General features: G+C 44.5%; 1 protein-coding gene across 3 annotated transcripts in view; it reads right to left on the bottom strand.

Moving 5' to 3' along the window:
- Window positions 1-16,972, bottom strand: part of ATP2A2 (ATPase sarcoplasmic/endoplasmic reticulum Ca2+ transporting 2) — a 73,492-nt gene that overhangs the window by 5,581 nt on the left and 50,939 nt on the right. For all 3 annotated transcript variants that reach the window (XM_055236364.2, XM_063614434.1, XM_055236363.2), the window contains exons 9-18: window positions 13,628-13,716; window positions 13,024-13,126; window positions 12,168-12,299; window positions 6,622-6,744; window positions 6,303-6,521; window positions 5,036-5,371; window positions 3,273-3,493; window positions 2,291-2,493; window positions 526-611; window positions 115-248 (exon numbers count right to left, since the gene is read on the bottom strand). In XM_055236364.2, coding sequence (XP_055092339.1) covers window positions 115-248; window positions 526-611; window positions 2,291-2,493; window positions 3,273-3,493; window positions 5,036-5,371; window positions 6,303-6,521; window positions 6,622-6,744; window positions 12,168-12,299; window positions 13,024-13,126; window positions 13,628-13,716 — 1,646 coding nt within the window. The remainder of the gene's footprint in view (window positions 1-114; window positions 249-525; window positions 612-2,290; window positions 2,494-3,272; window positions 3,494-5,035; window positions 5,372-6,302; window positions 6,522-6,621; window positions 6,745-12,167; window positions 12,300-13,023; window positions 13,127-13,627; window positions 13,717-16,972) is intronic.

The following is a 16,972-nucleotide window of genomic DNA, read 5'->3' as shown; positions in this document are numbered from 1 at the left end:
TTTCTTTTTGGAAGGGAAGAACTGTCCTGTGATCCTCAACCGTGACTACACACAATTTCCCGGTGCCCTGGCAGTCAGCATGCTCGCCTCAGCCTGCCGTGAAGGTGCACTAACCTGTTGAGGGCGTTACACATTTCTATAGTTACTAGAACAGAGAGCGCCATTGTCATCGGGTATGGGGATTCAAAGATTGCACAATCCACGCCTTCAAAGTCCGGGTTGTCCTCTTTACACTGTAGGAAATGACTCTGCAAGAAATTCCCATCAAATTCCTATCAGCCCAGTATATTTCCCAAGTCCAGGCACCAACCCCATACCAAGCCTAGCACAGACCAGCCCGAATGCAAAGCCAGCCAAGAGGTTTACCCCAATTTCTCAGAGAAGCCCTGGTCCTTCAGAATCATCTTAGATGTAACTGTTTATCGTTTGAGTCTTAAGATGATTTGATAGATACCCAAACCACAGAAAGGTCAAGGCCTCACAACACTTCTCATGTAAGGTACAGAAAGAAAGGTGACTGAGTACCAGCTGGTAGAAGGACACTCTTGGACCACCGTCAGCAGCAATGAACCACCATGCAGCAGCACCCACGGTAGCAGCACCGACGTAACCTGGGAACAAACACAATGATGCTGACGTACTTGCCTCTGCAGGGCTCGCTGCCACCGAGGCCATGCAGGCCAATCCCAAGGACGAAGATCAAAGACATGGGACAGTGATGGTAACCAGAGCCTGTGGTGCTACCACCACCTGCTCACGCCTGGTAGCCAGAGCAACTAGACCCTGGTTTCTGAAGGACAGGGGTATTTCTAGAACAGAAGAACTGGATAACTTTTCCTCCAGAATGTGTGCGAAAAAGCACTTGTTCCATCCTGTGCCAACCTTTCCCCTTGCCGTGCCTTCTCCCCTCAGCGGATAGTACTTCAAGGCTGCAAGTGTGTGTGTCCTCCATGTAAGGCTGCACACTGTCGGGGGACTAGATCACACCATGACTTTTGGGCAAACTATTGCTGCCTAGTTGTACACAGATTTATTCGCTCCATTAGAGGCCCAGCAGCAGCTTTCTAGGGAAATGCCGTCAGGAGGTAGGGTGGAACACTGAACAGCATGGCCCTGCCCTCAGCAGCTCCTGGGATTCCCCCCAGTATTAGCTTTGAATTCAGGAAGTGTATTGCAAAGAAGCACCAAGATGCAGCAGAGAATACACAGAATTCAGACGAGGCAAATATCCCCATGTGGTAGCATCAAAAACAACAAGTGCATATACCCACTAACCCACGAATTACAATGGAGCATGAAGGCCGCTGGCTGCAAGGATGAGGCACTACACATGTCCAGATATGGAAGGATCTGACAAGCAGTAAGAAGGCAAGACAAGGGTCAACATGCAGGTGTGCACAGCATGCTGGAATCTCTCCGGAAGGGCACAGGGTACATGAGCACCTCAACGCCAGAGGGAAGTGACCGGTCCAAACCCTTTCCATTCTATGCCATTGTGTGCTTTTTGAATTTGAAGTCATGTGAATATATTATGAAAACATAATGCCTTCCTATGGGATCCCAGGGAAGTGATTTCACCTCACTTTCCCAATCTATGAAATGGGGAAGAACCAACAGCACCCGGGGTGAGGCAGACAAGGGCTAAAGAGATGATTTATGTATAAAAGGGACCAGCCACTGCGCAGCCCTTCTCTTATGGAAACAGGGACTAAGTTTTATATCTTGGTGACAATTATCTATTTAAATCCCACCTATGAACTCTTAGAAGGCAGAACCCAGTGTGAATCATTCTTTTTTTTTTTTTTTTTTTTTTTTTTGAGACGGAGTCTCGCTCTGTCGCCCAGGCTGGGACTACAGGCGCCCGCCACCACGCCCGGCTAATTTTTTGTATTTTTAGTAGAGACGGGGTTTCACCGTGGTCTTGATCTCCTGACCTTGTGATCCTCCCGCCTCGGCCTCCCAAAGTGCTGGGATTACAAGCGTGAGCCACCACGCCCGGCCTGAATCATTCTTATCCCTTTGCACACAGGGCTAAATCTGAAAATCCTGATGTTCGTTTGCTCATTCACAGAAGCCCAAGTAAGGGCAGGATGCTAAAACTGGAACTAACTGTGAAAGGACTTTAGTAAAATTGGGTGTATAGTTCATCGAACTGTAAGAGGGCATCTCTGTCTTTTGCTACCCTATACGGGGAAAGAAGAAAAAATATGCTTCTAAGGGATGAATTTACAAAACTTCAGCTCACAAACATTTTGTTTAAAAATCAGTAATATAAAAAAATTGTACTCACAGCCAATAGCCAAGTAACGGAAAAAGAGCCACCCGCTGATCAATGGTTCCTTTGGGTTCCGGGGAGGTTTATTCATGATGTCCAGATCAGGAGGATTGAACCCCAGTGCAGTGGCAGGCAGGCCATCTGTCACCAGATTGACCCAGAGCAGCTGAACAGGAATCAAAGCCTCGGGAAATCCAAGGGCTGCTGTCAGGAAAATACTGTTTCCAATCAAGAAAAGAAGACAAAGAGAGCCCAAATGACTTCTAGCCACTATTTAAAGAGCATCATCACCCCGCCCTCCAGAAAAAAAAATGACAACCACTTCAGGTAATCTGTAAAATACTTATACCCAATTTTGAATTAGAGCTCACTTTTACTTAGTTTATTACTTAAATTCAGATGACTAAGGCCGGGTGCGGTGGCTTATGCCTGTAATGCCAGCACTTTGGGAAGCCAAGGTGGGCAGACTGGCTGAGCTCAGCAGTTAAGAGACCAGCCTGGGCAACATGGTGAAACCTCATTTCTACTAAAAGACAAAAAAAGTGGCAGGGAGTGGTGGCGCATGCCTGTAATCCCAGCTGTTCGGGAGGCTTGAACCCAGGAGGTGGAGGGGACAGTGAGCTGAGATCGTGCCACTGCCTGAAGCCTGGAGACAGCAAGACTGTCTCAAAAAAATAAATAAAAATAAAAAAATAATTAAGCTGACTGAGATAAAGTCAACTTTTGGAGGGCAAGAATTTCACGTGACTACCTGGTTAATTTAAGCTCAGTTTCATGTTAAAAGGATTCTTTGCACGTTGGGGCAGCTGCAGACAACCCTCCCGAGGGCCAAAGCACCACTGCTTCCATAAGGCATTTCTGTCTTGCCCACTCCCCCCTTCCAACTCAGGCACAAAGACCAAAGCTGCTGCAATCAGGAAAGCAAACTGCGAGAACTGGGCTCCATGACCCATTTAGATAAAGGCGTACAGTAAGTGATGCTGTCACAGAGACCTACCAGACAACTTCCCCGACGTTGGATGAGATGAGGTAGCGGATGAACTGTTTCATGTTGTTGTAGATTGCCCGCCCCTCCTCAACGGCAGCCACAATGGTGGAGAAGTTGTCATCCGCCAGGACCATCTCAGATGCGGTTTTAGCCACCGCAGTCCCAGAGCCCATAGCAATGCCAATCTCGGCTTTCTTCAGAGCAGGAGCATCGTTCACGCCATCGCCAGTCTGAAAGGGAAAGCAATGGTTGGGTCAGCCAACTGGCATGCCACACTCACACCCCTAGGCAAAAGCCCACGGAATGGGAAGCAGGAGGAAAATGAATAGAGCCGTAGGTCTCTTGTCACAGAGTTATAGAATTTTTGTTTCGTAAGTTGGTGTCACAAAACACATTTTACCTAGGAAATGTAAAATTACCAAATAAGTTTACCAAAGTGGGACAAAGGGGACTTCAAATTTATCTGTATTATCTTACTAAAAACAAAAACACAACCTATGTGGCAGTCAAGAAGAAGTACTTGTATCCACATGGATAAATTTCAAGTAGAAAGATGCAGATTGCAAAAATATGCACATTTTTATTTGAGATGGAGTCCCGCTCTGCCGCCCAGGCTGTAGTGCAGTGGCGCAGTCTCAGCTCACTGCATGCCTCCTGGGTTTAAGCGATTCTCCTGCCTCAGTCTCCCGAGTAGCTGGGATTACAGGCACCCACCACCACACCCAGCAATTTTTTGTATTTTTAGTAGAGACGGGGTTTCACCATGTTGGCCAGGCTGGTCTTGAACTCCTGACCCTAAGTGATTCACCTGCCTCGGCCTCCCAAGTGTTGGGGTTACAGGCATTAGCCACTGCACTCGGCCAAAAAATACGCCTTCAAATGCATGCAAAAATAATACTGTCTACAGACACAAAAACAGCACTCCCATGTTTTTAATATTGTTGCTAAATTCCAACTTCAGTTACCTCTGGGGGAGAGCAGAGTACACATACAGTGTGTTTCAAAACTAAGATTTTTTTTTTAAAGAGAATAAAGTAAATTTAACATAATATATCTGGGTGAAAATCAGGTGAGGGGAAGAATACTGGAAATGCTTCACCAACAGCTAGCTCTTTTTTTTTTTTTTTTTGAGACGGAGTCTTGCTCTGTCGCCCAGGCTGGAGTGCAGTGGCGCGATCTCGGCTCACTGCAAGCTCCGCCTCCCGGGTTCACGCCATTCTCCTGCCTCAGCCTCTCCGAGCAGCTGGGACTACAGGCGCCCGCCACAACGCCCGGCTAATTTTTTTTTTTGTATTTTTAGTAGAGACGGGGTTTCACCGTGGTCTCGATCTCCTGACCTCGTGATCCGCCCACCTCGGCCTCCCAAAGTGCTGGGATTACAAGCGTGAGCCACCGCGCCCGGCCCCAACAGCTAGCTCTTAAAGAACATCCAACTTAAAAGCAGGGTGATCCAAACAACTGACTGATTACATCCACAATTTTCAGAAAACTTACGATAAAAACACATCTCATTTAAAAAAGAGACTAGATCACCAGATTGTTCCTCTGGGACTGATCTGGAAGGCCCTTCTGGGTTTTAAACGACTCTAGGATCTTCCCTGCAAGTAGCACACAACATGCGAACCACTGATTCACTGAATTCTAGAGAAAAGACCCAAATCATGACAAATTCCAAATTAGGGGGCTATGACAAAAAAATTCAGTGGTCAAAATTAGAGTCTACTATGTGCTTGTATAGCCTGAGTCACCTGTACATGTTCAAACATGCTCACCATAGCTGTAATCTCATCAAAAGACTGAAGAAATTCTACGATTTTAGACTTGTGGGAGGGTTCAACTCGCGCAAAACAGCGGGCATTCAGGCAGGCATCTCGCTGGGCGGAGGGGTTGAGTTCATCAAACTCCCGGCCTGTGAAAGCTTTTGACGTCACGTCCTCATCCTGCCCGAAGATGCCAATGCGGCGACAGATGGCCACAGCAGTGCCCTTGTTGTCCCCAGTGATCATGATGACCCGGATGCCTGCTTGCCGGCACAGCTTCACGGAGGAGGCCACCTCGATTCTTGGAGGATCCAGCATGCCCACGCAGCCAACGAAGGTCAGATTGGTCTAAATTAAGAGCATCACTTTAAATAAAAGTGGCAAATTCTCGTTTTTGTCCCCTAGTTTGAAAAAATGCCCAGTTAAACATTGGGACAGGTTTCTGCATTTTTTTTCTTTTTTTTTTTTTGAGGCGGAGTTTCGCTAGTTGCCCAGGCTGGAGCGCCATGGCGCAATCCCAGCTCACCGCAACCTCCGCCTCCCAGGTTCAAGAGACTCTCCTGCCTCAGCCTCCAGAGTAGCTGGGACTACAGGTATGCACCACCACACCTGGCTAATTTTGTATTTTTAGTAGAGATGTTGTTTCTCCATGTTGGTCAGGCTGGTCTCAAACTCCCAACCCCAGGTGATCCGCCAACCTCGGCCTCCCAAAGTGCTGGGATTACAGGCATCTGAGCCACTGTGCCTGGCCGGTTTCTGCATTTTCTTATGAGAAAAAAAGAATACCACTACACCCCTGTTATCAAACCATTCTTCAACTCTTGTGCTATTCTGAGCCCACAGTACCGACGCTTCTTCATTTTGTTCATAGCTTTAGGATGTCACATCCTTGATATAAAAGAATTCTATTCTGAGTAGAAAAGTGGAAGGAATCTCCAACTTGGATCTTTTGACCTTCAGTACTAATGAATATTCTAGAAATATCCCCAATTAAAAAAAAATCATGACTTAGATGAGCTGCAAAATGGGGTTTACAGGCTTATTTAAGCTCATCTTGATTATTCTACTTTGCAAATGACACTTATGAAATTATTAACTATGTATGTTTGAAGCAGCAATCTAAATTTTAAGGGTGACACAGCTGGCAGGCAGAAAAACAAATAACCACACCTCTTTCTTGGCAAAAGTGAGAACTGTTTGACCTTTTGCTTCAAGGAGTACTGTTTAAACACAATGAATCGTGCAAGGTGTGGACAAAGAAACTTTTCATTTAGCTAACCTCATATTTAATAAAGTTGGCAGAGTCCTCAAGGTGCATTTCTTCTCTTCTCAGTGGGTTGTCGTGAGTGGCCAGGGCCAGGCATCGCAGTGTGTCACTGCCACTACCCCACTCTCGAATGACAGACATGATCTTCTGTTTGACTCCAGAGGTCATCGGAACCTTAGTACTTCCAACTCGAATGTGGGTGCACCTGTCAATGACACCTTCAGGAGCACCCTGGAAATGTTACAGATTTACATCAACAATTTTGTTTTATTGGTTCACCGGGATCTTAACCCTGGTTAAGAACATCTCAATTGCAATCTGCCATACTTGCCTTCACAAACATCTTGCTCATTGATGTCCTGCTTGGTTTATTTGGTGTACAGTAAACCGACATTGACTTTCTGTCACGTGAAAACTCTAGAGTGAATTCCTTTTTCATCAGCTGTTTAATGACCTACAAAGGGAACAAATATGGAATACTACTGGGTGGCAATTTCTGAACTTTTTTACCTAACAAACAGTAAGCACCTATTACATGACAGATGCTAGGAATATAGCAATAAACAAAACAGACAGGTTTTTGCCCTCATGAAACTTGTCCCCTATTTTGGGAGAGACAGACTAAGATGCAAAAGTAACACAAGTGCTATAGAGAAAAAGGGAAGGGGGATAGAAAATTTGCATACGTACAAATCGTACTGTTACATAAAGTGGCCAAAGGCGGTGACATTTGAATAAAGATGGCCCCATGGGGCCTGAAAAGATGTGTGTGAATCCAGTGGGTGGTGGTGAAGACCCACCAGGCAGAGAACGGAAGTGCAACCTCGCAAGTCCTGGAATGGTAAAGGAGTGCCAATGTGGCTGGAATAGAGTTCACATGAGCAAAAGGTGAGACAGGTAATGGCAGAGGACGGTAGAAGCAGGTCATTAAGACCTCAAAAATCATTATGGGGCATTTGGCTTTTAAGACACGTAAAACAGGAACACGACGGAGGGTCTCAAGCTCTAGTTGTCAAGAATTGGCTGAAGGTGGTCGGGTGCAGTGTATCACCTGAGGTCAGCAGTTCAAGACCAGCCTGGCCAACATGGTGAAACCCTGTCTCTACAAAAATTAGCTAGGTGTGGTGGCAGGCACCTATAATCCCAACTACTCAGGAGGCTGAGGCAGGAGAACTGCTTAAAGCCAGGGGGGCAGAGATTCCAGCAAGACGAGATTGCGCCACTTCACTCCACCCTGGACGAAAGAGCAAACTCCGTCTCAAAAACCAAAAGCATTGGCTGAAGAGAGACAAGGAATACCATTCAGTATAATGACACTGACTTAAACTAGGGAACGCTGGAGGTGAAGAGATGGCCCCAGGCAGAGCTGTCCACCAGAACTCTTGAAAGATGGCAATGCTCTGTGGCCACTGTTCATGTGGCTGTCACACGTGTTGGACAAGCACTTTAAGTGAATATGGCTAGGGCATCTAAGGAAGTGTTTTTAGGTATTCTAAGTAGTTTTTTTTTTTTTTTTTAAAGTATTCTAAGTAGTTTTAGATAGCTAGTGGCTACTGATTAGTCATGAGACCAGAAGAGATCATGGGAGTAACTATAGACAGAAATGGCTGAGAACTATGGAGCCTTCACCTCCTGGTGCTATGTGAAAGACCCAGCTAAGAAGACCTCGAATGAGAGGCCAGGGAGGGAGAGCAAGTGTGGGATCGTCGAAGCCAAGTGAAGAGGTGCTTCAAAGAGGGAGAGAGTAACAGCACCAACAAAATAGGTAAGATGAGGACTGAGAATAAACCTTTGGCTTTACACCGTTACCTACAACTAAAGATACCCCTTCTCTTCCAGTTTTTATACTTTTCTTGCCTATTACACAGACCAAGAATGCCAATATAATACTGCGTAGAACTGGTGAGAATTCTGTTATGTTAGCATGGTCTCTGTGTAAACACACCGTCAGCGTTAAAGACATGCTTTTATAGTCTTAGTTTGGTGTGACAGATGGGTTTCATCATATGCACCTACTGAGGTGACCTTATTGTTTTTTCCACCTTAATTTGGTTAATGTGGTGAGTTAATTATATTAATTTGCTCCCACTGACACACATTTAAAAATCATCATAGAAATCCCCAAGAACATCAGCATCTAACCTAGGAAGCTACGGGAGGACTGAAGGCTGATGAACTGACTAGATGGGGCTCAGGGCCCTGCAGCGATCCTGCTGGCCTGCCAACCACTGAACCGCCTCAGGCAGCAAAGGAATGGGTATGAGGTGCTACGCTCGATTCTGTATCATCTCAATCATATGTGTGTTTAGTTTCAATTAAACATTTGTGCCAATGGCACTGGGATGACTAAAGGAACACACAATGATTCTGAGGAAGGCGTGGACCTTCTCAGGTAAGAGGTCTTGGGCTGGGAGTGGGGGAGGAAAATCCCTCTCAGTACTAGGCTGGCCAAGAACCATGGACCGAGCCAAACAAGCCATGGGGCCAAAACGCTGGACCTGCTCTCTCTGCTTCTAAACTACACATGGGTTCCTGCTGTCTCAAGTGGGAAGGGAGGCAAAGAGCTTGTGTTTGGAACTCCTTAGTGAAGAAGCAGCATGACAGCTGTTTCCAATCCCTTGGCCAAGGGATGTGAAAAAGATGGGACAAGGGAGCTCTGGAACAGGGAGACACAAGGATGACAGCATTGCCCGTACTTGTGTGGTCACTGGCTAGTGAGCCAGTGCTGGTTCAGCCCCATGACATGACTTGTTTCCCATCACTCGGCAGGAGTAGTCGGCGGTCTAGAATCAAACGACTCAAACCCTCAATCTGTGAAGCTGTTTTCAGGCTGCCTTAGATTTTTAGTTACACCAACTAATAAATCACAGGCAGCGTGGCTCTGCCAGGATCCACCTCCTTACTTACTGGCAGACTGCTTCGGGTTCATGGAAGACACATGGGTAGAGGAAAGAAGCCAAAGGAGTGGTCCAAGGCCTTCATGGCTCTGAGATTGCTATTTGTGAATTGTGCATCAGTTTACTGAAAAGGAATCTATACTTCAGCTGAGACATTCTCAATTCCAGTGTGAGCTTTGTTTTCTCAGGACAGTATAAAGGAGACAAAATGCTGCCTCACACTAACTGGAAGACTATGCCACACAGGTCATGGAAGGGCTCGGTGTCCCTACCTGCAGGCTGGACATGATGGTCTAGAACTTTTCACCCTGAGATTTTGTGTGGTCACTAAAATGCTTGATATTTGAGGTTATTAAGAAAACAGGTGGGCTGGGCGCGGTGGCTCACGCCTGTAATCCCAGCACTTTGGGAGGTAGAGGTGGGCGGATTGCTTGAGGCCAGGGGTTGAAACCAGCACGGCCAACATGACGAAATACCATCTCCACTAAAAATACAAAAATTAGCCTGTAATCCCAGCTACTCAGGAGGCTGAGGCAGGAGAATCGCTGGAACCCAGGAGGCGGAGGTTGCAGTGAGCTGAGATCACGCCAGCCTGGGCGACAGAGCAAGACTCCGTCTCAAAAAAAAAAAAAAAAACAGGTATACTGCTCCCTCCCAACTCAGGCTGTACTACCCCCCAATGACACAATGCCTCCTCATTTGCCCTTATTACCCAGGAAGGGATGAAAGGGTTTATGACATACAAAAAGCATTAAACGTGGTGACAACTAATCATTTTGCTAAATGAGGCTTGCCTTTATACAGCTGTGTATGACAACTAGAAAAGGCTGAGTTTTACCTCTCTCCTTCCCCAGACCTGTTCCTTCAGGCATGCAGGACCTCTCCCCTTCCCATTGCTCCTTATTCTACCAGGGAACCCTAAGTTACAACAATGTCCTACAAAGAGGCTGCAAAAGTACTGACTGGCAGCCCCATGGTGATGACAGACGGGTAGGTCTGACACTAAAAAGAGGTATGTTCGGCAGAACCCAATTCCATGGGAATCCAAGCTCCACAGCTAGGAGACAGTGGGCACTGAGGATGAGGCTGTTTGTAGGCAAATGGTCTGGTGGACCTATTAGAGGACCATGTGGCTGTGTAGACCCTGGACTGCAGATAGAGGGTATTCACTCTAAGATAGTGTAGGAGGGCTCCTGCCCAACAAGCAATCAGCCTGTTTGCCATATAAAAGGAGCAGCTGCTGCTGCCGCCACACAGCTCAGGAATGATGTTTCCTGGGTGGTGGTTTGTGGGGGCAGGAACCAGACACAGACTTTGAGTGTCTGACTTACGTCCCTAAGCTCCTTACTGCTCCTCCTTGGCTGCTTTGAGGGCATCACACTCCTTCCTCCAATACAACCAGCTTCCACAGTTCCCATTCTTGAGCTGCTTCTGTAGCTTGCTTCTTCTCTCCCACCTGTCCTTGGCACCCACGTGACTAACTGACCCACACAGACTTTGTGTATTGCAACATCTTATCTGCATATCACTTCTCATCCAAGCAATCATCTACCACTTTGGCCAGGATAAGATAAAGGAAGTTATCCTTCAAGTTTAGCCACTTCAGGCCTTAATTTTTTTTGAGATGGGGTCTGACTCTGTTGCCCAGGCTGAAGTGCAGTGACACTGCAACCTAAACTCTTGGCCTCAAGTGACTCTCCCACCCCAGCTTCCCAAAGTGTTGGGATTACAGGTGTGAGCCACTGCACCTGGTCCATTTCAAGTTCTTAAGCTGAGCCAAGTGACAGGCAGGGGGACCAGTCTTTTGAGGAGACCCAGGTGCTAGAGACTCAATGGATGGCCAGTGTCCACCAGCAGCCATTGCAAAGTGTTTCTACTGAGGTCTAGGCTCCCCGGGCTTGTGAGGCCACAGAAATCTAAGGCCAGTACCGCAGGACAGGTCCAGTATGGTGGTCTTGGCAGGAGGGAGCAGCAGCTCTTTGAGAGGAACCTCACTCAAGTCCAACTCACTGTGGAGACTCCCATCCTTGCTACTGGCCCTTGTCATAGAGATGCTGGTCGAATGAGCCCTATCTCAAAGATTCTGACAGGCAGAAAGAAAAAGGCTCAGAGGCCACTTATTTGTTCAGTGTATACATGGACAATGTCAGTGCCCTCTGCCACTGCCACCACCACCACCACACTGACCTTTGGTATTTGGTTATGCTGGTCTCATCAAATGAGTTAAGAAATGTTTGATGCCCAGGCGCAGTGGCTCATGCCTATAATCCCAGCACTTTGGAAGGCTGAAGTGGGTGGATCACCTGAGGTCAGGAGTTCGAGACCAGCCTGGCTAGCATGGTGAAACCCCGTTTCCACTAAAAATACAAAAAATTAGCCGGGCGTGGTGGTGTGCGCCTGTAATCCCAGCTACTAGGGAGGCTAAGGCAGGAGAATTCCTTGAACCCAGGAGACGGAGGTTGCAGTGAGCCAAGATCGCGCCATGGCACTCCAACCTGGCGACAGAGAGAGACTCCATCTCAAAAAAAAAAAAAAAAAAGTTTAATTGAACAGGAAAAGAAAGTGTGGTAGCTGACAGGGGAAATAAGGTCAAAGGAAAGTTTTAAGATAGAAAGACACTATTATTTCCCCCTATGCTGAAGAACATCTAGTAGAGATGGAAATCAATAATGCAGCAAAGATGTTGGAAGGAGGTGGCTTCTGCTAGGAGCAAGAACACTGTTCACAGCACTATGGGAGAAGGCAGCCCCTGTGGGCACAGAGGGTCACTCATGGAAATTAGCTATCGATTGCTTTTATTTTCTTGGTCAAATACACAGGAAAGCATCTTACCTGAGAGTGAGTATGGGGAAGGAAATATTGTAAGTTTGAGGAGATAAGGTATAATTAGTTTTCTAAGAGAGTAGGACAGTGCAGACACTAAGTATATATAGTACGACTGATAAGCAGCATGAACAATAAACCAGGTTCAAATACTCACTGAGTTGCAGGCATTTGCACGTTCTATTTTAGAAAGACCCTTCAATTCGGTATCAAATACATTCATCTTCTCTACTAGGCAAGTGAGAGCAGTCTCTGTAGCTTCTCCAACTTTTTCATACACACCCTTTGCCTGTATTGGTTAAAGGCACAGAAAGTAGAAAAAAGGGAGAAGTACACAGATAAATTTCTCTTTAACATTTTTTTCCACAAAAGCACAATCTGTCCTCTATTACAACATTGTAAGGCCATTTTTATCCTCCTCTGGAACAGGTGACCCAGATAATTAAAAACATACTCAAAGTACAGGTGTGCATGTGACCTTATTGTAATAAGTAGGTTTTTCGTTTCCCTTAAATGTGACATCAAACACAGTATTTATTATTTCACCCAAACATAAGAAGCCACTGATCACACTATTAATTCAAAGAGCGTCTTCACATAATAATGTAATTCCATGTCACTGCTTATCATTCTGAAGAGTTCACATTCTGTCTCTGACAGGGACTGGCTTACCATTGAGATAGAAACTATACCCTTTGCTTTCAAGAAAGCATTTTCAATCCTGGGTTTTATTCATTTATACTAAGTATGCTATCAACAGATAAGAACATCACATATACTACAACTTTTAGTTAACTAACTGCAATGCTCAGTCACAGAGGATATGTGAAAGGCTCTTCAGCTTTCTCTGGTGAGGTCATGCTGGCCTCACCATAAGGTTCTGAATGGAAGGGGGAAACAAAATCAGGCACCCTTGACTTTCAAAAGGGAGGAAGGCAGGCTAGACTTTCACTCCACCCACCCCACCCTTAAACTAGGAACAGCCATTTCTTCTAATTTATGAAGAGACTTACCTCATTGTAATCCAAAGCAGAGTCATTACAAAGAGCACAAATTGTTGCTAATTCTACCAGACCATCATACTGGTGACATTTCACTGGTTTATCATCTTTATGCCTGCCCAAAGAGAAAACACTCTTAGAGCAGGGTATGGTCGCCACTATTCATTCCCCCCCGCCACCCCCTGCAATTGTTTAATAATGAAAACAGAATTTCTGGGATAGCATACTGGAAAAAATTCCAAAGAATTTGATGCCAGAGCCAATATTAGACAAAAACAAAAGAGAGAATGCATGTCTAATATCAGAAATCAATCAGTAAAAAGACCAGATATTCTTAAGTCAATTCAATTCTTCCACCACTGGTATCAGTGAGTAACAATAACAAACACAATCCCTCTTGAAAGTTTGGAGCCCAGAAGATGCAAAAAGATGACTGGATTATAACCTTTGGTTCATCTTTCAAAGTTTTTGTTTTAAAAACATTTACTACTTTAGTAATAAGTGTTGACTTGAGCCACATTCAGAAAGCTGTCTTAACTTTGTAGACATGCTGCAAATCAATAAAAATACTAAATTGCCACACCGGATCCTTTAAATGAGGAGGAGGGTTACTCACACTTCTCCAATAGGTGCGTAAGTTGATCCAGTTATGGTAAACTCATTAAGGGAACAAGTATCACCGTCCACTCTGTCCAGAATGAACATCTGTAGGGCGAGAACACATCAGAGTATTTAAAAGGGATTTAAAAAAAATACTACACAAATAAACTACCTTTGTTAGCTTAAGACAAAGGCAAACAACCTTTTTCATTTACAAAAACAACTTTAATAAAACTCACTGAGGCTCACTCAGCATCAGCAGTACTGTCCCTTATCCTAACTAGCTTAATTATATAGACTGCTTCGCCCATCACACCCCCAACCAATCGAACAGTATGAAAAACAGCATCACTGAGGTGCTGAATGAATGAGCAGCAGTGGCACCAAAGACACAACAACCCACACAAAACCCAAGTTATGAGGACTCTCGGTCAGCAAAAGGTCAGTTCCAGAGACAAGTTACTCTTTAGATTGCTCAGAATCCCAAATTTCAAATGGCTGGCTGTGAGAGTGGTATTAGGTAGTCCTGCCTTAGAGCTAAGCACAAAAGCTTGGGAAGAATAAACTCACATTTCAGAGTTGCATAAACATTTCCCGAGTAAAATAAGACAAACTGCTTCTCTGCTCCTTCCCACTTATTTTTATTGTGGCAATAGCTCATGTTCTATGAAGATGCATAACTATATGTATACAGTAAGGAGCCCGCAGAGCTGAATGAACTGATGTTCCCTAGACAATACAGATGGAAGCATGCTTAGGAAGGGATTAATTTTATTTTTTAAAGCGACATAAGCTATTTTCTTAAAGATAATTTTTCCACTGCTTGATTTTCATTCACAAATTATAATTCGGAAGCCCAGTTTGGAAAAGTAAGATTTAGGCTTGTGTTTTCATTGCAAATGAAAACTTGTAAAACCTCCTCTAAAAAGAAAAAATTACAGAAAGTGATGTCGAAACTGTATTTTCTCATGCCTTCTCTGAAATATGAGCAATTAATAATCTGATCAAATCATTCTCAAAGGGGAATTTTAAAAATGTAAAACTCAAGTTAAAAAGGCCATGTTGAGCTTGGCACGGTGGCTCACGCCTATAATCCCAGCACTTTGAGAGGCCGAGGTGGGTGGATCATGAGGTCAGGAGCTCAAGATCAGCCTGGCAAAGACGGTGAAACCTGTCTCTACTAAAAATATAACAAATTAGCCGGGCATGGTGGTGGGCACCTGTAATCCCAGCTACTTGGGAGGTTGAGGGAGAGAAGTGCTTGAACCCGGGAGGCAGAGGTTGCAGTGAGCTGAGATTGCGCCACTGCACTCTAGCCTGGGCGACAGAGCGAAACTCCGTAATAACAACAACAACAAAGCTATGTTGTGTTTTAAAAACACATCTTTTCATAGCAATTCATCTCACATTCAATAAGGAAATTAGTTAATCTTTATTTTAAAATAACTTTTTTTTTTTTTTTTTTGAGGGGGAGTTTCACTCTGTCGCCTAGGCTGGATGGAGTGCAATGGCACGACTCGGCTCACTGCAACCTCTGCCTCCCGGGTTCAAGTGATTCTCCTGCCTCAGCCTCCCGAATAGCTGAAATTATAGGCGCCTGCCAACATGCCCAGCTAATTTTTGTAATATTAGTAGAGACGAGGTTTCACCATGTTGGTCAGGCTGGTCTCGTCGAACTCCTGACCTCAGGTGATCCGCCCGCCTTGGCCTCCCAAAGTGCTGAAATTACAGGCGTGAGCCACCGTGCCCAGCCAAAAAGGTGAAATTCTTTGAGTCTATACCAAAGCCCAAAATATTCTAAAAGACATTCAGAATTTGAATCTACATTAGCTAAACCTAAATGAACTTAGACATTTTTGACTGTGAGCAAGTCAACCATTTAGGATATGCAGGATGAAAATCTTCCTAAGTCAAGGGCAGTTATGCAATACCACTGCAAGAAGCCTCCTGCAGAATACCAATTAGCACCAGCTTCCTGTTGTGAGGTAGAGCTTCACTCAGAACAGGCAGGCTTTTTCTTCATTATAAGAATACATTTTAAGTCAAGCCATTTGAGGGAGAACAGAACAAAAAAAATTTTATAATCAACTGGGAAACTGAAATTTTAAAAATTACAATTTTACACATGGCTTACTTTCATGGACATAAAGACTATTCTGAGGAATTAAAGCTTTCAGGCTAAGTGAGACACAAAATAGTAAATAAGAAAATTCCTTTTTCTCTTCCTGAAACAACCAGTATGACAAAACTGACTTTTGGCCGATTCATCCAACCTTTTGGTTCCAAAAAATAAGAACTTAAGTAGCTCAGTCAAACACCTTAATATCCTGGAGAAACCTAAGACAAACCTAGAAGCTTTCTACTTTGAAAGTTGGAACACCCCAGTTCTGTCAATTCTAAATGTGGGTTTGGACTTCACAAGGAGCTTGCGGGGGAGGGAGAACCTGTATCTAAAAAATCATCCTGAACTTAAAATTGGCAAGATAAAAATTCACAGGGCTTAACTGATTATAAAACAATTTCCGATGTTAAAAATAATTATCTAAAACCTGACGAAAAGGCCAAGATAACTACATCCTTTCAATATCATACAGAAGCATTATTTAACAAGCCCATTCTAGGAAAATGTAACACTGTGCTATTAAATAAATGCTCATGTTATATGAGGTTCCCCTATAAGACATTAGTTTTGTAATCTAACCTAGCAATCCCTATTCTAATATTCTAATATTGAACACTTCCTCAAATAGATTCCTTGATAATTAATGAGTCGAATAAAATATCTGACATATGTCTACTCTGTATGAGTCATGTGTACCTTTTGGAATAGACTTGTACCAAGTTGTCTAAGCAAAACCTAAGGAAAGTGAATTATACAAAATAATCCAGCTGTATAATTATTGCATTATTTATTCAGTTGTTACTTTTCTAACAGCAGGTTTAAATTATTTATTTTATCAAATGATGGTCAAAAAATATAGGATGGCCGGGCACGGGGGCTCACGCCTATAATCCCAGCACTTTGGGAGGCCGAGGAGGCGGGTGGATCACTTGAGGTCAGGAGCTTGAGACCAGCCTGACCAACATGGAGAAACCCTATCTCTACGAAAAATACAAAAAATTAGCTGGGCGTGGGGGCGCATGCCTGTAATCCCAGCTACTTGAGAGGCTGAAGCAGGAGAATCACTTGAACCCAGAAGGCGGAGGTTGTAGTGAGCTGAGATCGGGCCATTGCACTACAGCCTGGGCAACAAGAGAGAAACTCCATCTCAAAACAAGAACAAACAAACAAAAAATATATATGATGAATACACAGAATAAAGCAAGTTAAAAGCAATTCTAGTCAGCCCTCTGTACCTGT

This window comes from Symphalangus syndactylus, chromosome 13 (genome assembly GCF_028878055.3).
Source record: "Symphalangus syndactylus isolate Jambi chromosome 13, NHGRI_mSymSyn1-v2.1_pri, whole genome shotgun sequence".
Lineage (NCBI taxonomy): Eukaryota > Metazoa > Chordata > Mammalia > Primates > Hylobatidae > Symphalangus > Symphalangus syndactylus.
The sequence above is the reverse complement of the archived record's forward strand: the minus strand, read 5'-3'. Positions and strand labels throughout refer to the sequence as shown.